General features: G+C 42.5%; 1 protein-coding gene across 1 annotated transcript in view; it reads left to right on the top strand.

Moving 5' to 3' along the window:
- Window positions 1–27382, top strand: part of CNOT7 (CCR4-NOT transcription complex subunit 7) — a 586377-nt gene that overhangs the window by 317129 nt on the left and 241866 nt on the right. Inside the window, exon 4 of the mRNA XM_044063495.1 lies at window positions 15586–15747. Coding sequence (XP_043919430.1) covers window positions 15586–15747 — 162 coding nt within the window. The remainder of the gene's footprint in view (window positions 1–15585; window positions 15748–27382) is intronic.

Below are 27382 nucleotides of genomic sequence, written 5' to 3'. Positions count from 1 at the left end.
TCAATCTTACAGGAAACAGTCCCAATGACTTTCCTCTGCCAGATCCAAGCACTTTTCTTTTGGCAGCCCCCTTAGGGGGAAAACTAGCACTTTTTTCACAAAATTGGCAAAAGATTACCCAAGACAAATGGGTCTTGAACATAGTGTCCTAGGGCTACAGGTTCCATTTTCACGCCCTACCAAGGGCAAAAGGTATGCCAGACCTGCCGCACAATCAATGGGCAGAGGCACAAAAGCAAATTACAGCCCTCATGGACATGAGGGCCATTCAGCAAGTACCACAACAAGAGCAGGGGCAAGGATTTTACTTGAGACTTTTCTTGGTGCCCAGAAAGGACAAAACCTGGAGACCAATACTGGACCTGTCTATACTAAACACGTTTCTGGAGGTCCCAAAATTCAAGATGTTGACTCTACAGCAGCTACTGCCTATGCTGGGCAAGAAGTCTTGGCTCGTAACTTTGGACCTAAAAGAGGCATACCTGCATGTCCCAATCAGACAGTCTTGCAGAAGATACCTCAGATTCATAGCTGTCTCAATGCACTACCAATGCACTGCCCTTTGGCTTATCTACTGCGCCCAGGGTTTTCACAAAATGCCTGGCACCTGTAATTGCGTTTTGCAGACAAAGAGGAATTCAAATATATCCCTACTTGGACGACTGCCTTATTCAGGCAGAGAACAAAGACATTCTTCTAAAGCATCTGGCGTTTGTAAAAAGATTACTAATTTGCCTAGGGTACACAGTAAACGAAAATAAATCAAAACTAGTACCCTCTCAAGAGATAATATTCCTGGGTGCAAGCTTAAATACAACTACCCAGATGGCTTATCTCACGCCAGACAAACAAAGGCAACTGACTTCTTACTTCAAAAAGTTGGCAACAAAGACCCAGTTATCTGCAAGGAAAATCCTGCAGGCCTTGGGCTTCATGGCATCCTGCATTCTACTAATTCCATATGCCAGACTGCATATGAGAAAACTACAGTGGTATCTAAGTGTTTGGACTCAGCATTGCCACAGCCTGGAGACAGTAATTACCCTTGTTCCCTGCCTGCAACAGGAGTTTCGATGGTGGGCACAGGCCTGTCACCACAACAAGGGTCTGCCATTCACTTTACCCACAGCCAGACAGACACTGACAACGGATGCATCAGATTATGCTTGGGGGGCCCTTATGGCAGGAAAATGTATTCAGGGCACATGGCCTGCAAGCCAGATGCATCTTCATATCAATCAAAAAGAGAATGCTAGCTGTTCAGAATGCCCTGACAGCTTTCAAGGACCTACTTCATCCAGGACAGTTACTGATAAAGATGGACAATACTACGGTCATGTTGTACATAAACAAGCAGGGAGGCATACATTCCTACCCCCTCTGCAGACAAGCAATGACCTTGTGGGACACAGCATTAATTTACCAAGTTCATCTGCAAGCACAGTTCCTGCCAGGAAAAACAAATACTCTGGCAGACGATCTAAGCAGAAACCTCATGGATCCCCACGAGTGGAAACTGGATCCACAAGTCTTCAGCATGATAACAAGGAAATGGGAATGCCCAGCCGTAGATCTATTTGCCTCCCCTTACAACTGCCAATTTCAGAGATTTTGCACAAGGATTTATCACAAACAAGCATGGAGAGTGGACGCCCTATCCTTCAGCTGGAAAAACCTAACAGTATATGCCTTTCCTCCACTGCCTCTCCTTCCCAAGGTACTCCTAAAGGTCAGACAAGAGAAGCCAAAAATTATACTGATTGCACCAGACTGTACCAGAAAATCTTATGTAGAAAAATGGAAGAGATTCTGTGCTTGGAACAAGGCATTGGCAAGTATGAACCAAATATTCTTCAGATTTTACAATACCTAACTGAGATGCTGGACAAAGGCCTTTCCTTTTCTTCAATTAAGATTCATGCCTCTGCCATTTCAGCCCATTACAATACGGAACCTCCTATCTTTTCTCATCCTTTAATAAGGCAGTACCTCAGAGGGGCCAAAAACATAAGACCTCCAAGGAGAGCACCAGTACTTGCATGGGACCTCAATTATGTCTTGGAAAAACTCAAACTGCCTCCCTTTGAGCCAGCCTCAACAGCTAATATAAAATTCTTATCTTGGAAAGCAGCTCTGCTACTGGCAATAACCTCTGCAAGACGAGTCTCGGAGTTACAAGCACTAGTGGCTGTAGAACCTTTTATCATTTTTCATCCAGACAGGGTTTCTCTGAGGGCAAACCCAACATTTATGCCTAAGGTGGTATCCAGTGTGGCCCTCAACCAAACCATTCACTTGCCTACCTTTTATCCAAACCCACAGAACAAGGGTGAGAAAATTCTGCATTCTTTGGACATACACAGGCAGCTACACTCCTACTTGGACAGAACTAAAGCTTTCAGAAAGACTGAGCAACTTTGTGTCATATGCTACAGGATCACAAGGAAAGGCTATCTGAAAACAGACTGGATAGGTCATTGTATCCGTTTCTGCTATTCTCAGCATGGCAAATCTGTGCCTAAGGGCATTAGGCCTCATTCTACCAGAGCAGCAGCCTTCCTCAGAGGAGTACCAACCAAAGACATCTTAGAGGCTGCAACTTGGAGTTCAGTGCACACTTTTAAAAAGCACTGCCACTTACCTCTTTACTCTAAATCCAGAGCAGGCTTTGCCACTGCAGTTCTGCAAAGCCTCATAGCCTTTCCTAACCCTATTTAGCTCAGCCACCCATTCTCAGCTTTGTGATTCAACCCAAGAGTAATGACTGCAACAGTGAAACACGAACATAGTACAGTTGTGTATCTACCATAAATGTAGGTGTTCGAGTGTATTCACTGTTGCAGTCCAGGTTACCCCCCCCCCTCCATCCCCCTTTCTTTTGCTGGGGTTCATCTGTACTTCTCTATTCTATACAACCTATGTGGTGTATTTGCTTGTAGATGAAGGAAATGTTTCTTTACTGCATGTATGTTTATTTGCATAATATATTTAGCCTACCCTTTTGGGGGCACCTGACATCTGGGGCAAGAAAAACTGAAGAAAATGGCGTCGGTTTTATCTTTTATACCCCTGGCGCACTGATGTCAGGGAAGAGGCGACAGCAACCGATGCCGGACCAGGACTTTGGAATTCAGGCTGACTGCGGGTAGCCTGCCAGCAGGATAACCCAAGAGTAATGACTGCAACAGTAAATACACTCTAACATCTACATTTATGGTAGGTACAGAACTGTACTTTACCCACCCTCCAGCCCCCTGTTTTTCTCATACTGTATCTCTTCTTTCTTTTAATATGTTTAAAAGCCTTTTTGATGTATTTGCTTTTGATTGGAGGTATATTGTTTCTGTTCTAAATTATATACATACATATATATATATATATATTGCTCCCCATTTGGGTGACAACTGACATCTGGGGCAAGAAAAACTGATGAAAATGGCATCGGCTGCATGTTTTATACCCTGACAACCTGACGTCATGGAAGAAGGGACAGCAACCGACGCAGGACCCAAGACTTTAATAAGGCCGACTGAGGGTAACCTGCCAGCAGATTACCCAAATATAATGACTGCAACAGTGAATACACTCTAGCATCTACATTTATGGTAAGTGTGCACAACTGTACTTTTTTAATTGCACACATACATTGAAGTGCTTTTATGACCTGAGTAACTTGTGCAAGCTTTACCTGAATTGCTTTTACTGATAATTTTCCAGTTGTACAATTGTGAATTGATTGTTTTACTGATATATCTTTAAAATCTGACAAGTGTTTGTTTATTGCACTGCTCTCTTGCTAAGGTTTCTTAGCTATCAATCTTAATCCATTCTGAAGTGTGCTACTGTACCCCCCCCAAAAAAAAACTTTCTGAAAGTACTGTTATAAAATAACTGCTTGTTGCTGCCTTAATGCTTACACTAGAATCTCTGCTTTTCTCTTTTCCTAGTTGAACTTCACATATACCTACACTAACAAACTGCAGCTCCTGAATAACTGTGTCTAGAAGATTGCATTTGGAAAACACAACAAAAATTGTTTCTCCCTGCAATTAATCAGAGTATGTTACACACAAAGCATTTGTTAAGCATTCTCTTACAGTGCTGTGTAATTAAGCAAGTCACCATTTTGGTCAGCCATAGGGCTCTTTTCTACTTGAGTGTTTGCCTCCTTCCCCTGTAACTAAAGTACACTGACCCTAATTTTTACAGGTATAATTTATACATTTCTGGCTTTCTAACACTCGGACATAGATTCCTGTTGAAAGTTTTACTTGTCTGACATTTGAACGAGTGACCCTTGAAATAATCCTCAAAATTGTATACTGTTGGTCTGTCTTTCCTGTTAAACATAAGTAAAATTAAAGTGCTGAGTGCAAGTAACATTACAGTGCTGAGTGCATATTTTGGGCCCTTACATTCAACTTACCACTGGTGTGGTGTCAGTCAATCAAGGTATTCCTCTAACCACTCCTACTGCCTTCTCTCCCCCCCACCCCCCCCTCTCCTCATACAGGTTAAACTGCTACAGCTTAGTACAGGCATTGGTTCATCCCTGCTCCACATGCCCTCGCTTCGCTTGGGCTTACTTCATACCCCACCCTGACCCCAAATCTCTCCCGCCCCTGGTGATAATACATTTATTGGTACTAGACCACACCCCACTTTTTTAAACCAATCAGTAACAACTTGTCACTCAACAGCACCGCTCTCAACCTGATAACACAAGTCCTCCAACTGTACTATTCCTTTTGCCTAAGTTTCAAGTACCATTCAGTAGGTATGCTATCACCCAGTATAGTCTTACTAACTCTACTTCTACCCCTTTTACTCATCCCATATCTCCTAACCACCTACAAATGTCAGGATCACCCAGGTTTCCACTACCTTAAATTCCAAACATTCATCCCATCTACAACAGATAATAATGCACCCTTAATCACTCCCCTCATGCTTACCTCCTTAACCCCCAAATATTACCATCTTACTAGACCTAGTTACATTAGTCATAAAACTAGACACTATTACAAAACTTTATTCAAAATTTTAAAGCTCATACTCAGGATACACTACAACCTTACAAAGGATGGCGACATCCACCCAAACCCTGGTCCATCCCCACCTGCTGGCCCTAATCCCCCCTACTGCATCCCCTACCACCATAGCTCCAACAAATAGGCTTCCTAGCTCACTGCTGGCATGCCATCTAAACATTAGGAGCGTAAATAACAAAACGCAGCACCTGCGTGCCCTCTTACCTGTTCATTCCCCAGGTATATTATGCCTAACAGAAAAATGGCTGATGCCTGCCACCAAGGACTATGAGATTCTGCCACCAGGGTATAGTATATTTCGACTGGACCGTATCACCAGAAAGGGTGGTGGGGTAGCTATACTTTACAAGTCTACCCTATCTGTCAGCATAGACACCCAACAACCACCCCAGTTCAATAATGCTGAAATTCTTATCTCAAAACTACAAATTAACAAAAGCAAAAATGTAAACATTGTTTGTGTCTACATTCCCCCCGGGAGGAACACAGAAACCTTAGAAGACTTCTTATATTGGTTATCCAATAACCACCCCCAAGAAACAATTGTTCTTGGGGATTTCAACATTGACTGGAACACTTGCTCTTGTGAAACCCCCACAACCCACATAAACCTGTATGGATTAATTCAAATCATAACCTTCCCCACCAGAACAGGAAAACCCAATAACAAGGAATGTACCATAGACTGGATACTAGTCAATACCTATCTTCAATTTTATAAATCAGGCACTTTGCCTGATGACCTTAGTGACTACTGTCTCACCTATGTAATCAAGCTCAAAGTAGACTGCTCCTACCAACCCACCTATAGAACATTAAGAAACAACAAGAATTTTATTCTCGCCAAGTTTCAAAATGAACTTAAGGCATGCAACTGGTCAGTACTAAAAAGTCTCCCCCTAGATGAAGCAGTGGCATACTTTAACACAAAATTCCTTGCTATTCTTAACTCCCATGCTCCCAGCTGCTGTATTAGAACCAAAGTTAATATTGCATCATGGCTTTCTAAAGATACCAAAACCAAAATTTAACTCAAAGCATGGGCCACCTACCCAAAACAAAAGCCCCACTTGATCAACTAAGATTTAGACAGTTAAGGAATGACACCAACAAATCCATAACCTTAGACAAAAGGAACCACTACTACCATCTGCTGCAAAAACACCAAAACAAACCTCAAAAGTTCTGGGCAGGAATAAACAAACTACTCCACTCAGGCCAAACCGCCACTCCACCCCCCTCAGCTTCCCAACAAAAATCCCCAGTAGACATTGCTAATAACTTCAACAGCTTCTTCACAGAGACTATCAAGTCTCTAGTCAGCCAACTCTTTCCCAATGACTCTAATTCTAATGTAGCCACACCCAGTACCCAAACATACTTCACCTTCCAACCTGTTCCTACTCAACTTATTCATGTCCTAATTAAGAAACTAAGACCCACCACCCTGGCTGCCGACCTCCTCCCAGCAGACTATCTGCAAAAGGCTGCTGACACCATAGCCTACCCCATCTCTATCTTGATCAACAGACTTATATCTGAAGCTACTGTACCCACTATGTGGAAAATCTCCCATGTCATACCTCTCCATAAAGGAGGTAGTTCCACTGAACTGTCAAACTTTAGACCCATAGCTACTCTGTCACCTCTAGCTAAAATTATGGGGAAGTGTGTACGCATACAGCTCATGCACTACCTCACACAGAACAAGCTGTTGTCCAACTTTCGGCATGGCTTTAAGCCACACCACAGTACTACTTCTGCCCTCCTCTCTTTCTCTAACATCATTAACCACAACCACAATAATAACAAACGATCCTGAGCACTGTTTCTAGATCTCTCCAAGGCTTTTGTCATGGTTGACCACAAAATGCTTATAAATACCTTGAAGGCCTTCTCCTTAAACAACCATACACTCCAGTGGTTTCAGTCCTACCTGCAGGACATGCAACAGGCAGTCCTGTGTCAGGACATGCTATCATCTCGCCTAGCCATCACATTAGGAGTCCCCCAGGGCTTGATAGTAGGACCTCTTCTTTTCTCCATCTTTATCGACCTTCATTCAGTTATCCCAGATGCTACCTGCAGTCAATATGCGGATGACTCCACCTTAATTTGTTCTGACTCCTCACCAGCTACTTTATTCACATTAACCCAAATTACCTTCAGTACAGTGAAAAAATGGCTCTCCAATCAACATCTAATCCTAAACCCCAACAAAACTAAGTTGCTCCTCTTCTCCCCTGCATGCAGGACCCCACTGCCAGCTTTCAACATAACTGCTAACAATGGCACTATCATCTCCCCAGAAGCCCAAACTAAACTACTGGGTGTCATAGTTGATAACCTGAAGTTTGATGCGCATATCAATCAAAACTATCAAACCCATTAATAAAAAACTTGGCTCTCTTTACAGAATCGAACCTTTCCTTACCCCACTTGCTAGAACTGCAGTTGCCCATTCCCATCTGCTATCAACTCTTTTCTGTACCTCACCTCTATTCTCCAACTTAACTTATTAAGATCTGTTTTGTTTATCATCCTGCTATAACCACACTGCCAGATGTGCTACTGGCACAGCCTACCGGACATACCACTGTCAAACCTAAATCGCCTAGGATGACTTGAACTGCCAAGCCTACTGCAGTTCAACCAGCTAATAGTGGCACATAAAGTCCTTTACCAACCAGAAATTACACCTGCACTAAACAATATTATCAGCCTGTACACCAGTACCCGGCCCCTGCGATCATCCAATAGACTCCTAGTTCAAACATACAAATCCAACTGCTCAGCTGGGGAGACTCTCTTTGCCAACTCTGTTGGAAACATATGGAACAGACTCCCAGCTGACTTGACCCTAGAACCCTCACTAACTCAATTCAAAAACAAACTCAAGAAATACTTCAAATCTCATTGGTTATGTCCTTGCACTAACCCCGACTAGTGACCTCTCTATTTCTTAGGTGCCTTACCTTAAACTACTAACTTTTTTCTACCACTCCATTTTAGGAAGGGTCAGTCATATAACTGCTGCTCAGTGTGTCTTAAACCTGAATGTAATGTTATGTATGTTTAACTTTGAAAATAATGTTATGTTTTGTAAAGTGTTTTATAATAAGTACTATATGTGCTAAATGCTGGTATTGCTTATGACTGTAATCTGCTTGAGAGTAGCATTTACTAAATGTTCAATGTGTATTATTATCATGGAGCTTTTCTCCCCGGGCCTCCACTGAAAATTGACATGTATCCAGTCGGACTATCCCGGTCAACAAATGTAAAATAAACAAACACTTTAGCTGTGTTTTGCAGTTGTTAACCCCCAAAAGCAGTAATAGGTCTGTGTAGTTTGGATCTTTTGCATTTGGCAGTTTGGTTGGAAGTGAATGTGATGCTGAGTGAGAGAAGCCTTTTCACTAAATGTGTGAAATGTTTTGAGGTGGTCAAGCAGTTTTAAAGCTGTTCATGAAAAACAGCAGTGTTGTGGTTTGTGGCCTGAAAGCTTCGGGCTCTAAAAAGAAACTGCTTAGGTGTTGGACAACCCTTCAGAGGTTTGCAGGGATGTGATTAAAGCAAAAGTTGAAATGATAGTCCATGTCTTTGAATTTGGTTCACCAAATTAAGGTGCTGAATGCGCACATATAAGAGTTGTGAACTGCTTGGTTTAGTAGCTGATTTTAAATGTTTAAATATGGACTGCTAGTTTAGGAGATTTTAAGTGTTTTCCTGGTGCTAAGACCCTATACTAAAATGAGTCACAACCCTGAATTGCTACATTGTTAGTGCTCAAAGGGATTTTTGATGTAACTATTTGTCATGACACAGTAGTAGTATGGTTTATGATCAGTAGAGCATGTAAGATACTAAAAATCAGGGTGCATACCAGTTTTAGGCGTGTCACTTTTCTAATGTGGAAAACATATGCACGTTATCGGCATTCTTTCTCTTACTGCTTTCTGCCACAGTCTCCCCGACTTGATTAATTCCTATTCTCTTTACTGCAAAGATTTCTCCGTCTGTTATTGCTCACTTGACTAGTATGGTAAAGTAGTTCCCTTCCCTTGTAGGTGGTCTGCATAGTGCTTCCCATCCTTTCAACATTCTCTAATTTGATACTTTTAAAAGTGTGCACTTACTGAAGAGAAAGCAACATTTTGACCAGTTTGAGATTACTGTAGCAATAACTGATGATGTGGGTGTGGTATATTGAAAATTTACCCACGGTTGATGTGGTTTTAACCACGAGAGCGTGAGTGATTAAACAAAGCCAACCATGGGTAATTTTTCAATGTACCACACCACGGAGTCAGTTACTGCTATTATATGACATTACTTAAGAAACAAATGACTTGTGTTTCTTAAATAATATCTTTGAATAACGGTGCCATGGTGTTCTTCCATGTTGCTTTCCTGATTGTGCTCTTTGATGTACTGCATTTGCGTGTGAGACCTGCGTTCACAGGCTTATGCAGTACATCACTGGTTTAGCAAGCAAGCAAGGGAGAAAGGATGATCTCTGCTATTTTTTTGAAAGAAAAAAAATTGCAACCTCCCGATGGTTTAGTGGTATGAGAGGGACAGGAAAATGCAAGGAAAATCAGTTATGTTTAGTTTGTAGAACATACCTGATTGTTCTTGTATTTTCTGGGGTCTCGTACGTGCCTCTCAATCTTTTATTTAAAAAAAAATGGGGATATGTGTGCATTGTCTGAAGGAAAGAAAGTCTGAAACTAAAATGACTGTCATTTAGTGACTTTCTTCCTCAGTGATTTGTCAGAAAACAAATTTTATGAGGAACGAAGTCACTAAATGATGCACCTTTCAGTTTCACAGTTTCTTTCATTCAGACTAATGCTTGTCTTGCCATAACAATAGAAAAAAAAAGTCCGACTGCTCAATCATACTTCAGCAGCTGGACTTTTATCGTAGGTATATTCTCAGTTTACAATGGGCACACTGGTTGGGCTAACCAGTCAGCATGCTCCTTTTTGAATGTGAATAGCCAGTCATTGTATAATTAACAGCTGTTAGCAGACTGGTTAGTCATCAGCATTAGCTGCAAAATGGAGATTACTAGAACGCTAGAACCCTTTGAAGCTTGATGTTATGTTTAGTGGGTAATGTCATTGTGTATATTGTACCAAAGTACCTTGGCTGAATCAAGTGAGATGTACTGTTGATCATGAATACTAATTAAGTTAATGGGCATGAAGTTAGAAACTAGAGCATAGAAAGAGGAGGGAGGGGCCTCTGCATCAAAGATACTTGACAATATATCGGATAGTGTTAGAACTATTAGATGCCAGGGTGATGTGCATTCTTGACTTATTTAGATTTGCTATAGAGGAGTTGTGTGCATTACTTAATTTGCTAACTCTTAAAACGTGCTTGGAAGGCATATAGTCAAATGTTTGTTTTAATTGCAGCTACTTAAACCATACACATACACACATATGTATACTTGCGTGTGTGTGTGTGTGTGTGTATATATATATATATAGTATTTAATTGTCAAAATGCAAATGCATCAAAACTGAAGAAATTGATGTTGCTGTAGTGGCTTAGAGGGATAAAGCTGTGACTAAGGGCCAGGTGACCTGGATTTGATTAGCAGCTCAGGTGACTGATGGAGCGACAGGGAGGGATGGGTGTAGCCATCCCAGGGTGGGTGGTGGTCTTTGGTGACACTCCCTAGTGAAGACTTGAGATGACACATGGCAGTCATGCCTAAAAAGAGAAAAAGGATTAGGGTGGAGACATGGATGAGCTCTTGTAGAGGTTGGGCAATGTACCTCATATCTACACTGTATCCCCACCCCCAAGGCATACCATTGGGACTGTAGAGGTTGGGGTGGAATGGGTAGATTACAAGTAAGAACCCCCCCCCCCAAAGTTCAGTTATATCAAGCCCTCCGTGTCCTGGTTCCACAACAGGCTCCACCATACTGGATAAAGTTTGGGGGTGGGGGGTGGCAAAGAAGATGGCTGGTAGACCTGGAGAGGCTAGTGCCAGGGAGCTGGATGATAAACCAGAAGGACAGGAGGGGAGCAAAAGCAAAAAAGAGTGGGGTGGAGAAACTGTAGAAACCAATGCCAGCATTTCAAAATGTAATGTATTGCAAAACTCAAAACATCTAAAACAAGAAACTTGTAGTTTCTTGTTGTGATCAGATCACCAAACTCCTACCACATATTCAGACCAAATTTGTATGAGTAAGTAGTATTCCAGAAAGAGTTTTTGCAAGGTAAGTTGCAGGGTTAGGCCCCAGTGCCCACCTTGCTAATACCTGTCTGCCTATAACCCTGCACTTAACCTTTCAAAAATCCTGTCCATAACGCTACCAATGGCACACATACACATCGACACGTGTGTGTATACACATGCACGCACACACTGTAGCTTTGCCCTCACTTCACCCTGCCCTTTCACAAACACTCTCACTGACTCATGCCGAAACCATATATATGAAGGTTTTGGTATTAAATTCCCAGAACCCCACGTACCTTACCTGCATGTAATTGATATTCTGCTCATGTAAAATATTGAACTTTGGAGTAACAGAACACTCGATCACATTTCAGAGTCATTCACTCTATCAACATGCAGGCAATTTGATAATGTGAATTGCAGCCATGTATATATGATGCTATAGACTTCTCTGTACTGCTTTCGTCACAGTTGTTTAAAAAATGTGTGCCATTTCCATCAAGTTCTTTCGACTTTGAGTAGAAAAATTAAGCTCAAAGAAGAGTTTATTCTGTCAGAACAGAACACATTCAACACATGGACCTTTATTGTCAAGTCATGCCATAGAGCTTTTAGATTGATACTAGACAGTTTGTGTTCACATCTTTATTGTTAACAGAATTTTGCATGGCTAAAGAAACATTTTGTGTTGTACAAGCAGTGCTGTGTCTTAGAGATCATCAGAAAAAAAATGCACTCATCTGAGTGTACAGGTGTTTTCAGCTACAGCTTTGCTGTTTTGAGAAATTTGTGTGGAGGGTGTAATATGAAGACAGGAGGACCAAAAACTGTTTCAGAGCTTTATAGTAAGATGCTTTTAAAACCATCAAAATATTTATGTAGTGGTGCTCAATGCTTTCTGTGGGAAGTGCGTCACATTTTTGATTTCTGGTTTCATCTGTGCATGTATGTGGTAGTGTAGTTCACTTTGTTTGAAACTTTTGGAACTTTTTTTTTCTCTTTTTTAACTTTATATTTAGTGTATTGACAGTTTTGTCTTCACTAATCTGACCATCAAGCCTCCCCAATTACAATTTTCTGTTTGATTTATTATCCTACATCACCCCTTTGGGGAGTTTTTTTTTTCTCCTTTTCAGAGGGAAAACTTGGTTCATTAACCTTTTTCTCAGGTCAGGCAGGAGGGTGCGAAACTCATGCCAGTAGACTGTTCTCTCTGCCCGATGTGGATTATTTAACATACTGTCCTACTCCCTCAATTCTAGCTCCAATCCAGGTCACCAAAGTTGAAGTTAACAAACTGCTTTCATGTGCAAAACAAAAAAATGCAGTTCTTGTCACCTCATGGTAGGGTTGCTGTGGGTGTGGGGTCCTCCTTCCACAACTGGAATATGGACCATTCATGTCCAAAAAGGGCATCTCTGTACTCCAGTCAATCTCCAGTAACATCTGCAGATTCATAACTCATACCCCTAGGACAGAACACCGAGGTTCCACAATATTTAAATCATCAGTATTGAATCTTTCCTATATTTTACCAGCAGACTGTTAAAAGGGCAGCCACCCTGTAAACTTAGGTCACTGTTCTTATACCATTGTACCCTATTCACCAAAGTAAAGCAAATAGAAAACTCTCTCTGTTATGACTCCAAAAATATGGGAAGTCATTCATAAACTAGTAAGAGAGAGACACACACTGCATTCAGAAAGGAATTAAAGCTCATTTCTTCAACTAAACAAAATGTAAATGCCATGCCAAAGGCAGTGTTGGATGGACTTTGTATGCCTCCACATAAGCCTCCATTAAAATGGCAAATTAACCTTAAGATGTTCATTAGCTCTGGGCTGTTTAATCTATTTGGAATATAATGCTGAATTTAAACTGATGACGCTACTGTGCACAGAAAACCTGCATTATCATATTCTATCAGGTTGCTTTGACTGTTTGTTATACTATGTAATTTGTCTGTTACTTTATTACTCTTGCTCCTCATGTAATTTTTTTTTCTTTTTTTACTCTGGGTGAACCTGAAAGTGGCCCACAGGTATCTGTGTTCTACTGCAGTTAACAAATGTATTAAAAAACTCCTACCCTTTGTGATGGGCAAATCAGTATTGGTTGCTCACACCCATCCCTCTCAAGCTGGTTCCTCAAGCACCCACACCAGTGAGCCTTTGTTAACTTGGTTGTAGTTATGATTTCAGCCGTATGCACCACAGAGTCAGCTTTGTAGTTGGTCAGTAATTAATCAGTATTGGTATTCTAAAATACATTTATAAAGTTACAACTGGAGTGTTTACTTGTTAGCTTCAAGTGTAGTCAGAATCCGTAAAGTTTAACAATAAATCCTTGTACAGGAATATGCAAAAACAGTAAAATAGATGAAAACTATTCTCTACAGCAAATTTACTGTGAATCTTCCAGGGAGCATTGTATAGTTAAGAAGTTGCTCTTGACAGCTTCTGGGCTTTTTCACTGAGTAGTACGTAATACTTTGGAGCACCTAGGTAATTGAATTTACTAGGTCTTGCCAGATATCATTTTTTTTGTGAAAGATGGTTAGTCTTGGCAAAATGCTGCTATTCCACTGGAGTCCAGTAAACATTGTAGACAAATTACGACTGTTGTGGATAGAAAAATAAGTCTCGGTAGCGAATACAGAGTTCATTATCATCTTGCATATTGTCTGTCTAGCTTGTTCTCGTCTGGAGTTATCAGAGTAAAAGCTTTATGTGCATTGTCACTTTTAGCTTCTTTCTGAAAGCTTTGTAAAATTGCTTTAAGTTAATGAAAGGAGACTGTTTTTCATAAATAGTGTTAATCAGTAACTGTAAATAAACTGTCCATTGTGTTCATCAGTAATGGTAAATAAACTGTCCATTGCAGTGCATACGCAGCAAGAACTGTTTGCTAATCGTAGCTGAGAAATCTCAGTGTTTCCATTTCTTTATGGCATACTTAAAGTGGAATTTAGCTTGAGAGTGGTGTGCTAGTTGTGACCCAAAGTTTGGTTTGGATGTCTGCATATTGCTGTAATCCATTGATCTTTGGTATAGTCCATCTAATCCTCTGATCTGCTGGGTCAGTTTGCCTAGTTTACATGTAGAATCTGTTAACTTAAATCATTTCTTTCCTTTCTTCGTATTTTCCTTTATGTGAATTTGCTCGAGGATCTGTGCCGTCAGTACTTGATACTAGCAGAAAGCTAAGGGCGCGAGAACACTGTAGTAAGGGAATATTCAGATTAGCATAAACAAATTGCTCTAGTCTGGTCAAATTCTACTTGCTGCTGAATGGTAAGTGCATTCATTTCCATTGTTGGGGAATAAAGCTTGCAAGATGCCTCAAATAACATTATACAGTGTCTATCACGTGTTTGAGTAGAACCAGTAATTTAAAGTAATTCATTTTGCTTTATAGGTAAAATCCTGAAGAGCTTCAAGTGTGGCCTTTTATCATTCGCTCCTTTAGTAGCGGTTTCTGATTGATGACAAGTGAACTAATGACTTCTTGAGGGAGGAGGGTGCCAAAGGAGTCATTATGGGGTCCTTCATCTAGGGCTCCAGTTCACCTAACGCCAGCCCTATATGTAAATATACACACACTTGTGTGATGTACATATATGCACTCATGTGATATATTATGCATACTGCCATACATATATAGGTGTGTGTGTGTATATAAAATATAATATGCTGATCGATTGACAGCACTTTTGTTGAGTGCTGAACAATCAATCGAAAATGAGCAAAACAACTTTTGCTAAACCTTGGACGTATTTATTATTTTTTTTTTTGGTAAGGGGGAAAAGCCCCCCCCCCGAATGTAAATAAGTATTGCTACTCTGAGGTAGCAAAACACTTGAGAAAAAAGAAAACTTCACTATTGACAAACGTTGTGTTGCTCGTCTTTGTAGGATTGTTCAGCACTCAATGAAAGTGCTGTCTAGTGATTTTCAGGTGTATATATATCTATCCATCCTGAGCCCCTTTTCCCATTTGTTTGCACATGGGGTCAGGGTGTCATATAAACAGTGATGATATGGGTATGTTGGGTATGTGTGGGCGTGTTTGTATGTATATGTAGATAGACATTTATGTACTTGCATATATGTTTTGCGAGTTGTAGGTGGTGTACTGCTTTGTTTAATAGATTTTTATATTAACAGTAATGTTGAACTGTACTGATCATGAATGAAAACAAAATGAATGATTCATTCTTCTGATGTCATCTGACTGTTGTAGCCTTTGTTTCTTAGTACTGTTTGTGGTCTAATGCTGTAGAACGCATAGGGAAATGTTTTGAATTGTATTTTATTTTTCTAGGGAAGATATGTATGCACAGGATTCTATAGAGCTGCTCACGTCGTCTGGTATCCAGTTTAAAAAACATGAAGATGAAGGGATTGAAACTACTTACTTTGCAGAACTGCTAATGACATCAGGAGTAATACTATGTGATGGGGTCAAGTGGCTGTCATTCCACAGGTGGGTGAGTACCTGAAAGAAGTTCCTTAGAACTGATGACAACTTTTTATAAACAGATTAAGAAATGTCATTACGCTAGATAAAAATATATGCAGTTAAGAAATGTCACTACCCTTTACAAGCTGTTGCATGCATTTTACTGCACATATTTGGTTTTGGATTTTTTTTTTGTAAAATGGTTTTCATTTAGTTTATTGCAAATTTTCCAAGAGACTACGTAATAAATACTTGTATAAATCAATGTTAGTTGTATTAGTAAAAATGTAGTATGTATTTTTTTGTATTTTAGTGGTGCAAGTGTTGGTATAGCTTTGAGATTGTTTTCTTATAAATGTTATCTGTGGTCTGCATAACAGTAATGCAGCAGGTACATCTTGTATGCCATGCTTATGCAGAAGCAGCTTGTGTACGGTCATGTTATACTTCTGAGTATTTGTTTTTAGATCATTACTGTCCTGTGATTTTTATTCGACTGTTTCAGTGGAAATTTTTTTTCATTAAAAGTGTATTTGACAAGATTATAAGTATTTAGATTTGCCCTCAGGTTACTTATAGTACAAGACTCCGTGTTATTGTAGAGATTGGAGCTCGATTTGAATTCATGCGTTTGCTACTGTGAGCATGATCAGCGAGTCTGCAGTTGTTTGTTAGCCAGGCTTTCATCCTGCAAGACTTTAATGCCTGCACTGTCCGTAAGAACTCCATTGTGATTCGTTTGCCCTTTGTTGCAAAAGGAGTAGTTTGAAAGAAAAAAATAACTCTGTTACGGAGTGTGTGGCTGTTCTCATGATGCGTATGGGTGGGCTTAGTACAGTGCACTTTGTATGGATCATGGTTGCAGTCTTCACGGTAGGGCTCTATACCTCAACTGGAGGTTCAGTGTGTTGCCTAACTTCCACAGCTGTGCGCCCATACCCTCCTTAGCCAGATTGACTCTGCATTCCCTAGGACATTGGCGCATTGACATTATAAATCTGGCATCAGCTAGCACAATCTACAGTTAGTTTCTTGCTGCAGTGAATATGCAATTTGTTTTTTGGATATTAGACCAGTGTCAGGTTTGACCTTTCAGATACTGCCATCTGCGTTGGTAAGTACCTTGTAGGTGACCTTTTTTTCTTACTTTATTGTAGTACTTTGCTGTACCTATTGATCTGATGTTGTTAATCTTCGTTCATTCCTTACTGATGGGTTATCTCTTCCGTCCTTGGAACCGAGCCGGCCTTATACCAAGCTTGCATCAGCCAAAAACTCTTGAGCTAATATCCTACCCACAATGCTCTGCTCTCTGTTACCTCAGATCTCGTTTGCTGCATTGCTGTACAGCTGTGTCAAGCCTTGTCTCTCAGCTAAGTGTTCAATTTTTTGAAGTTTTTCTATTAGTGAATAGAAAGTTTTCATTTCCTCACTCTCTCTTACCCTGTCACAACTTTGAGACTCTCTCCCTATAGTAAATTCTGCCCTTTTTCTTACCTTTGAGGTAATTCTCCATTACCATCATTGGTAATTCGTTCTCTCCCTTTTTTTTACCCTTCTGGGTAGTTTCATAACTTTTTAGTAGTATTGTAGTTTCTCCCTTGATATTACAATGTCGGATAAGAAAAGTAGTGTTGGTTTCAAACATTGTACAGAATGCGGCCGTAAGTTACCGCTTTCTTATGGTCATGATTTGTGTGAGTATTGTCTGAATGTTTCCCACCTTTCAGTGGACCCCCCCCCCCCCACACACTCGTGTGGGATTTGTAGAAATTTCTCGACTAGGACTCTGAATGAAAGGAAGAATTAACTTATACTAAAAGGCCTCCTTAAAACTACTTTCTGCCAGGCTATCACTAGGTCGGAGGGCTCACCCCCTCCTTCTAAACCCCATAAGAGACGTTCTTCTTTTTCCTCCTCGAGGTCACTCACTTCATCTCCCTCTGGAGATCACAAGGTGTTGACTCACAAAATGGTGAAAACGCTGGGCCTGGTGCTGTCATCTGTGGTCCTTTCGGCCCCAGCTTCGGCACTGCCCCAATTTATTCTCACTCCAGCTATGTCTTCTTCACCGCCACCAGCACCGGAGTTCCCGGTGCAGTAACTTACGGCTTCGACAGTATTGTTGCAGCCTTTTTCGACACTGCTGACGTAGGTGCAGACTCTCTTGGCAGCATCTGTACAGGTACAGTCTCCTTCGGCATCATTGGTGCAGACTTCTTTGGCTCCGTTCTTGCCGATGCTATCTAGGATACTGCCCTCTGTGGTGCAGATGCTTGGTGCAGTCCCTTTGGCACTGTTGTTACTTGTGCAGACACCCTCTGTTCCGGGCTCTGCATTACACGAACTCGCCAGAACTAAGTACTCTTCCCTCCTTAGATCCTTTTGTGGGTAGTCACTGCAACACCTTTTTAGACAGGCCAGAATCTCCATCAGGTCTATCTATGAGGTCGACCAGGAGCGTTTCAGAACAGAATGTGTTGCGGCTTGTCGATTAATTTCTTGTGGCCAAGGGACTCTCTAATCCATCTAAAACTGCGCTCCCTCTTGCAGGTGACCGTATTTCTCCACAGACTCCGTCTTACACTCCTCCTTCGACTTCCAGGGAAGCATCGAAGCCCCCTTCCTCTGACAGCAGCTTCCCTTCCTTCAACACCAACAGTAGACCTCACTTTGGTGCCAGAGTCATCCTTGTGGCCCTTGGTGGACTGGGCACCGGGCCCTTCTCAGGCTAGAGGCTGTCCCGTGGGAGCAGGCATTGTTGGTTTGATGCCAATATTTTCTATGGCACCCTCTAGGAATCCTCCTCCCCTCACGCTCCACAGCCCTCTTGAGACTCCTGGTCTGGGGGTCGGCTTCACGGAGTGGGGTGTGACCCCGGTCCCGAGGTTGTCGTACTCTGTTCCGGGCTCCCTTCCCTCTTTGGATGGTCTGGCCTTCCAGGCCATGTAGAGGACACTTGCCTCTGCTGGCAAAGCATCCATGTCGGACTCTTTGCCCCCCACTGTACCACAACTGTCGCAAGCCACAACTACCGGACCCCGGGCACAAGGTCCTCAGGTTGGTCTCCCACAGGAGATTCCCCTCCTCGCATTCTTCCCCAGAGCTCCCCACTGAGGAAGTCCCTTGCAAGGCTTCATGCAAGAGGAAGCACATGGACTGCACTGAGGAGTCTCTAATAGAAGATACGGACTTTGCTGATGGGGAAGGGTCTCCAAGGTCACCTTCTGATGAGGTGTCCTTTGGTGACATCCTCGAGATCCTAAGACAGAGGGGCAACTGGAAGTCCTCCAACCCTTCCTCAGAGGAATCCATATTCCTGCAGGCCTTTTGTACCCAGCCCCCCTACCTCCTGGGTTACCCCACCAGCCAATGAGCTTGTCCAGCTCATTGTCCAGCGTGCATGGAAGGCTCCTGACACTTTGGAAGCCATACCTCTGAGTCCTGACAAAATTTTATCTCCCCCTGCTGAACATCCTCATTGGTCCAAAGGTCTTTAGTAGATGCCATGGTGGTGGCGGCTGCAACCAATAAAGACTTGGCAGAAGAGAGCCAGACTGTCCATCCGTCCACCAAGGACTCATGGGCGATAAACTCGGGAAGGGTGTGTTTGCTTCATTGACCTTCGCTGTAAGGTCTTTAAACTACTTGGCACACTTTACGAGGCTCCAGAGGGACCTTATCAACTCTCTCAAACCTTGGCAGGAGCTGTTTCTGATCAGGTGTGTGCAATGTAGCCTCTCAGATAGTGACTCTGGAATCTATATCCAATTCTTCCACGCGCTTCATTTCACACGCAATGGAAGGAGTGGCTAGAGCGGCAGGCGCAGGCTTAGTCACGAGACGTCATGCCTGGATGCGCCTTTGCGGATTCCTTTTTTTTTTTTTTTAAGGCTTCCTTTATGAATGCCCCCATTGAGGCTGCTTCATTGTTTGGCCCAAAGATTAAAGATTAGGGATACGCTGGCAAGGTGCAAACGAGATGTTAAGACCCTGTCTGCCATTGGTGTCCAACACTCCACCACTCAACAATTCTACTCCAGAAATCAGAGGAGTGGGAAGATGTGGCACAGAAAATCACAGGGCTCTTTGCTTGACACACATGCCGAGTTTTCCCCTAAGGGCAGAGGGGGAAACTCTAATGGAAGATGCCCCTTTTGGGGCCGGGGAGGTCCGCAAAACCGGGGTTCCAGAGATTCTTTCTCTGGGCAACCCTACCAGCGGTTCTGAAGCTTTGCCCGACTGCTCACCTCTGGAAGTGGTCAAGGATAATTTTTCCTTGTACCCTACTTCCTGGTGAACCATAACCACCGATTCATGGGTACAATGGATAATATCCAGAGGTTACCGCATTCCCTTCCATCTCTGTCCCACTTCACCCAGAAATTTATCCAACTTCCCACCCAGTCAAGGGGAAGCAGCAGCACACGAAATCTGAAAGCTGCTACAAAAGAGTCATCCAAATGGTCCCCCCAGACCAGATAGGATCCGGTTTTCACTCAAGATTCTTTTTAGTGCCAAAAAAGACAGGAGACTCGAGACTGATTCTGGATCTCAGCACACTGAACAAATTTGTAAAAACAGAGAAATTCCGGATGGTCATGGTTCAGTCTAGCCTTCCTCTTTTGGAAGAAGACAATTGGATGTGCTCTATAGATCTTCAAGATGCATATTACCATATAAAAGTGGTACCATAGCATAGGAACCAGTCACTACCAATTTTGAGCACTGCCCTTCTGTCTGTCTACAGCCCTCAGAGTGTTAACTAAATGCATGGCAGTGGTTATCGCTCACCTGATACTTCAAGGATTCCAGGCATTTCCATACCTAGACGACTGGCTCCTTACTGCCTCCACCAAGCGTCTCCTAGAGGAAGACCTGGATTACACTCTTCTCACAGCTCAGTGCCTGGGAATCACTATAAACTGGGAGAAGTCCAACATGATCCTGGCACAATCTTTAGAATTCATCGGAGTTCTGTTGGACATGAGAAATTGCACAGCATCTCTTCTGGATCGCAGACTTCAAAGAATAAGACAACCGGTTCGGCCACTAATCTGTCACCACAAATCTTCTGCTTGATCTGTACTTCAACTCTTGGGGTTGATGGCGGCCTCAATCAGCATTGTTCTTCTGGCCAGGTTCCCCATGAGACTTCTTCAGTGGCTACTTCTTACTCAGTGGTAACCTCTAAAACATCCTTTATCTTTTCAGATAAGTGGAACTCAGAGATGCAAGCAAGATTTGGTCAGATAAGTGGAACTCAGAGATGCAAGCAAGATTTGCTCTGGTGGACGTCTCAAAATTGCCAGCAATGGTTTCGCCCCTTCAGCCCCCATCAGCCTAAAGCCACGGTGACCACGAACGCCTCCCTGATGGTGTAGGGGGGCTATGTCATGGAAACTCTGTCCAAGGGACCTGGTTGGAGGCAAAGGCTCATTTGCATGTCAATGTCCTGGAACTGAGGGCAGTGCTACTAGTGTTGCAAGCATTTCACTCAATCCTTCCATCAAAGGCTATTGTAATCCAATCAGACGTCAGTAGTCTGGTACATCAGCAAGTAAGGGGGCACCAGATCTTACCGGTTATGCTGAGAGGCCTTGAGAATATGGCAATGGGCGATAGCTTCCAACCGCTTTCTAATTGCAACGCACATTCTCGGGACCACCAACGTGATAGTGAACAAATTGATCAGGTGCATTCTACAACCTCACGAGTGGTCCCTAAATCCTGTGATAGCAGCAAAAATTTTCAACCGCTGGGGCCAGCCTTGCTGTCATCTCTTCGCCTCTCCAATCAACTACAAGTACAGCAACTACTTCACCCTGATTCCCCCCTCGGGGATAGTCACCAAGAGACGCTCTAGTCCATGCTTGGCCTTCGGGTCTGCTTTATGCTTATCCTCTTCTACCCTCATTTCCCAATTTTTGAAGAAAGCACGGCAGTTGAAGAGCAAAGTAATCCTCATTGCACTATATTGGCCTGAAAAGTTTGATTCCCCTTCCTTTGGCCTCACCTGCTAGATCGACCATGGATTCTCAGTCCAACTCCGACATTGATCTCCCATCTGCAGGGTCTGACCCACCCCAATCTAACAAACCTGAAGATGACAGCTTGGTTTCTCCACTTCCAATGATTGCCAAACAGAATAACTTCTCCTCCCCAGTGCGCATTATTGTTATTGCATCTCATAAATCATCCACCAGGCTAACCTATCTCAGCATATGGAAAAGATTTACCTTATGGGCATCGAACGAACAGTTGAACCCCTTTTCAGCCCCAGTTTTGGTGGTATTAGATTATTTATCAGATCTCTTTCAATCTGGGGTATCAGCCTCTATTGTTTGTGTTCATTTAGCTGCCATTTCTAATTTCCACATTGGCTTACAGGACTCTTCACTCATGTCACACAGACTCTGTAAGACTTTCTTGAAGGGTGTTTTTCACCTAAAACCTCCCTTTAGAGAACCAGTACAACCCTGGGACCTGGCTTTGGTTCTTCAAGCCCTAACAGCACCCCCCTTTGAACCTGCATTTTCATGTGACTTAAAGTACCTCTTTTGGAAAACCTTGTTTCTGGTTACTATCACATCAGCCAGACGTCTGTCAAAACTTCAAGCCTTATGCATCAAATGTCCCTACCTTATTTTCAATAAGGATAGAGTCTCACTGAGAACGTATTCCTCCTTCTTACCGAAAGTGGTGTCAGAGAGGTCTATCAACAGTCTATTGATCTCCCAGTATTATTTCTTAATCATTCTAACAAGGGGGGGTATTGCCTGCACTCTCTAGATGTTCACAGGCAAATCCATTTTTATTTGGATAGAACAATATCTACCCGTAAATCAGACCAATTATTTCTGGACCCAAGACTAGGTCGTCCTGTTTCTAAAGTTACATTAGCGTCATGGTTGAGAAATTACATTACCTTCATCTACAACAAGAACAACATCACCTTGCCTCACAAAGTGAAAGCCCATTCTACAAGGTCAATGGCAACTTGAGCAGCTTTCCACATTTGGGCTTCCCTCAATGACATTTGCTCAGCTGCGACTTGGGCCAACCCCCATAACTTTATTCTTCATTACAAATTGGATATGGCCTCCAGAGGAAGTGATTCGTTTGGTTCCATGGTGCTTAGGAATGTCCTTCCCATGAGGGCCGCCCAGGGTTATAGGTAGCTGGGGACTCTGTCCCATCAGTAAGGAATGAACGAAGATTAACAACATCAGATAAAGTAGTTATGTCTTACCATAACCTGCCATCTGTGTTGTTGATCTTCGTTCATTCATTACTCCCCACCCTCCATCCCCCTCCGGAGGTTCCTGGTGGATTCCATATGGTCCTCCTTCCATTCTCGTAGGTCTGTCATGACCAGAGATAGCCTCTACTTTTGTCTATCAACTTGCAAACTCGATCTGAGGTAACGGATCTGAGCATTGTGGGTAGGATCTTAGCTAGAGAGTTTTTGGCTGACATGAGCTTGATATAAGGCCGGCTCGGTTCCAAGGACGGAACAGATAACCCATCAGTAATGAATGAACAAAGATCAACAACATAGATGGAACATTATGGTAAGACATAACTTCTTTTTATGATAGCTGTTTGGTTGGGGAATTCTCAACATCCTGTTGGTGGTTTGTGACATCTGCCCTAGAAGAGGTTTTCACTTTATATGTGCAAATTGCTGGATCTCTCAAAAAGACTTCTTTCTTAGTGTATACACTGGTTGGGACCTAACCACAAAATATCTTTTTTATGAGTTTTCTCGGAGATTCAGCAGGAGGACATTAAAAATAATGGAGTCGACTTTTTAGGCTTACACAAAGATATGTAAGCTTCAGTTCCTTACCATCCAGGCTGCTGTATCTGCTGAAGCTCATCACCTTATTCCAGTAGACATCTAAAATAGAGCCCACTATGAAAAAGATGCATAGGTTGCTGCCAAAGTTTCTCATGCTCTGTCCACTTACCCTATGTCTAAGGGTTTCAGTACAGCAGAGGTGCATGTCCAGCCCCTGACTCAGATACCTGGTAGCTCTGAGGCTTCAGGTTTTGCCTCTCTGGACACTGCTATGCTTCTAGCTGTTTGCACATCCTTGCAGACTGAAGACAAGTATCAGTGAAATTGATGCCAGTTCCCAGGCATCAGACCCTGTCTGTATTGTCATCATGCCATGGGATAGTGCAGTGATCATTAGAGAGGATGTCTGCAGTGAAAGTGTAGCTCAGAAATGCCTGCCTATGAGTTTACTGGACTCTGATGGCTGAACATGATTCTAAGAAGATGGTACCAAAAAATGGCCATACAATGTGCTATTTCTGATACATTGCCATATGAGTGCTCCTTACACCCCCCCCCCCCCCCACACACACACACACTTAGCATTCATCTCGGGGCTAATTCAGATTAGTTCAGGATTTTTTATAGTTCATTCAGAACCATATCAGCCATCTGTATCACAAGTCACATCATAGAATCCGAGAAGAATATTCCCCAGAGAAAAACTCATTTCCAAAGGTGAGGAGGAATTGGACCATATGTCCCAGTTCTCTCCCTTTGTGTTATGAACACTGATGATGAGCTCAACCCACGATGTACTAGACCTCCCCCAGAGAGCATCTTATTTGTGGAAGCTCTTTCATTACCAAAACACCACTTCAAATGGGAAGCCATGAAAGTTGTCAACTCTCAGAAGAGATATTTAAACCTAAACTGCTGGCATCATGCTGTCCCTGATGGACTCTCTCGCTAAGAGGTAAGGCAGCCAGCCTGTCATGGTTTTTGTTAGGAACTTATTTTTTAGTTGTTGGAAGTTGGAGAAATTTCTGTTTGCAGGATTTTGTCACATCACTTGCCAGGGTAGTTGGTGTTCAGACATCTACATGGTGAGCCTTTTTTCCTCCAGGGGTCTAGTTTGTGCTTTCTACCCAAGGGCTCATGGTTGTCCAGAATGTGCCTTGTTCTGCAGGCATGGCAGCCTCAAAATGGTCTTCACCAGAGACCTTGAAATCCTGGCATGCCTGTAGATTTGCAGATGTTGCTGTTTCTTATTTGTGGGAGCTTTTTACACCAATTATTTGCTATGCCTATAATTGTCTGTCATTTTTATGTCTGTATTCTACTACTGAGTGATGAAAATTGTCTGTATATACCATTATTGCTATTCTGTTTCGTCTTTCCTCTTGGACAGTCTGCAACTTTACAGACTATTTGCCTCCTTGCAGACTTGCTTCTTTTACATTTTTTTCACTCTTTATAACTGTAGAAAATACATATAGCCCCATTTTTTGAGTTACATACTTGAGCCACTTACATGTAATAAGCTGATAAGATGACACATAGAATGGGTTCTTTGTATTACTACTGTTCTAACTCTGTGCCAAAGCTATCATGATGGAGACTGCTTCTTACTGTCCATTGTGGCTTAAACTTTGCTGTACACCTCTTGCTTATGCCCTAGATTTCTGTAGCACCTGAATGTCCCAGAAAATGTAATGGGATACGTTTGATGTTCTTTGTACAGATCATTGCAGTAGGCCTGCTACTGGACGTTGTGCTGCAGAATGCCAGACATTCAGCCCAGCTTCTAGAGCTCAGTACATTCTCCTCCTCCTGGTCAGAAGGATGCCTACCCTTAGGGATGTCAGAGTAGTTCTTGTATAAAGCTGATATCTTCCCATGCATTTATAGTTTTACTACTGTGTACAGTGTGCACATCACCTTTTTGAGTCTGTTGTCCATTGTTATTCATTCTGCTCTGGTGCTCAGCCAGGTAACATTTCAGTGGGATTTCTTTTCTTTTTCTTATCACTAATTGTATATTCTCTCAAATATTTTGTAATTAAGTCAGATGTCTGGTTAGATGTAATAGTGCATGACTAACCCTAGAAAAGAAAGCCGGTGCTGTTGAGGTAGACAGGTCTCAAAGACTTCCAGCATCTGTGCATTTTTTTGTTTAGAACCAGAAAACAATCCAGTGTGTTGTAGAGTCTGTCTAGGTTTAATGCTAAAAAAATCATAGGAGAGGGGAGCATTCCCTGCCAAACTGTATAGATTTGAAGATAATTAAGGCCTTGACTGTTGGCATATGGTGTATCCCATTTTGTTCCCCTTAGAAGAGATTAATTAAGTGAGGTAAGTAGAAGGGGACTTTGAAGCATCAACAGTATCGGAAATCCCTGTTCACTATTCAAAGTTGTCCCCCTGTGAAATAGTTTCACAGCTCTGGGCTCTAGTGTCTTGGTGATATGAGGCTTCTGCCAAATCTCCTTTGAAAGATGTTATGTCTGCAGATCCAGACTTGTTCCAGCTAGCCAAGAGTCTTATCTGGAATTTTTAACTAGATGTTCCAATTTGGGTGCATCTAGTTGAAGTACTCTTTTTGTTTGAGAAGGGGAAGATTGTGTAACCACAGTTTTGGTGAGGGAAGATGTTAATGGTCTGAGCGTGGAGGTTTAGTATACTTCTTGGGTACTGCCCTCCAAGGTAGTAACCCCATGAAAGAGGAGTCGGAGGCTGGAACGTAGTGCAGTCACTCCCAGCTCCCTGCAGTTGCTGGTACTTCAGGCAGTGGGTGAGTTTCTGCCCTGACCCCCCCCCCCCCACCACCACCAAAGCCTATTCTTTAAGAATGTATTTCCTTGGCTTAGTAGTGTCTTCAAATCCTTCGGGTCTCACATTCAGAGTTCAGAGCAACCCTCAGTGTCTGGAGTCCTCTCACAGTTGCCACCCTGATTTTATGAGCTATTAGCTGACCGGCACACATGACCAAACTTCAAATTGCTGTCCTACACCAGATGAAGGGGAAGACTGGAGATGTCTGGTGGGTGTCTGAGAGCAACATTATTGAAACTTATTCAGACATTCAGGTGGCTATGGTGCTTATGATGCTATGGATGCAACATCTTATGCATGGTGGGAGCTTGCAGGGTCATTAATCAAGAACTTGCATATCTGAGGCAAGAATGCCTGCTGAAGGATATCAAAGTGCAGCTGCCTAATGCACCTCTAGGCAAGGACCTGTTCTCTGGGACTCCCACTGTTGAAGAATTTAAAAACTAGAGGAAAGGGGGAAGACTATGCAGTCACAGTAATGGCTGTTTTAGTTTCCCATGCTAAGGTATGATAAGGAATTGTTTGTCTAAATCTTGGCCCTACTGTAGGGGGGATAGAAAAGCTAAGCATGTTAATGGTAAGAAGGATCAGTGTATGGAAAAATGGGAAGGAGGCCAAGATGAGAAGCCTCTCGCATACCCCCTGCAGCTTCCCCCCCCCCCAGAGAGCAACCATGACTGTATGCAACAACTTTTTCCCACCCCATCCTTGTCACCTACTCACCCTACACACCACAGAGATAGAAAGGGTACCCCAGTGGCTTATACATTGGGAAAGCATTCCAAAACACACATTTGTGTTGCAGGTTATATTTCAGGATTACAAATTACACTTCATAAGAAAATAAAAAAATTAGCCATCCCTCCTGCACCTAGGGATCAATTGCAATTTTTTCCCCTCCCATCCTACAAGAGCTTTTGCAACTAGGATTCCTAAATGTATCAAAACAGGACCGAAGCAGTGGTTTCAACTCAAGAAACTTCTTTGTTCCCAGAAAAGAGGGTCCGTGGAGGCACGTCCTGGACCTGTGAAGGTTAAATC

Source organism: Protopterus annectens, chromosome 2.part1, assembly GCF_019279795.1.
Source record: "Protopterus annectens isolate FY-2018-M chromosome 2.part1, PAN1.0, whole genome shotgun sequence".
NCBI classification, from domain to species: Eukaryota; Metazoa; Chordata; order Ceratodontiformes; family Protopteridae; genus Protopterus; species Protopterus annectens.
Note: the sequence above shows the minus strand (reverse complement) of the source record. Positions and strands in the feature narration are given on the sequence as shown.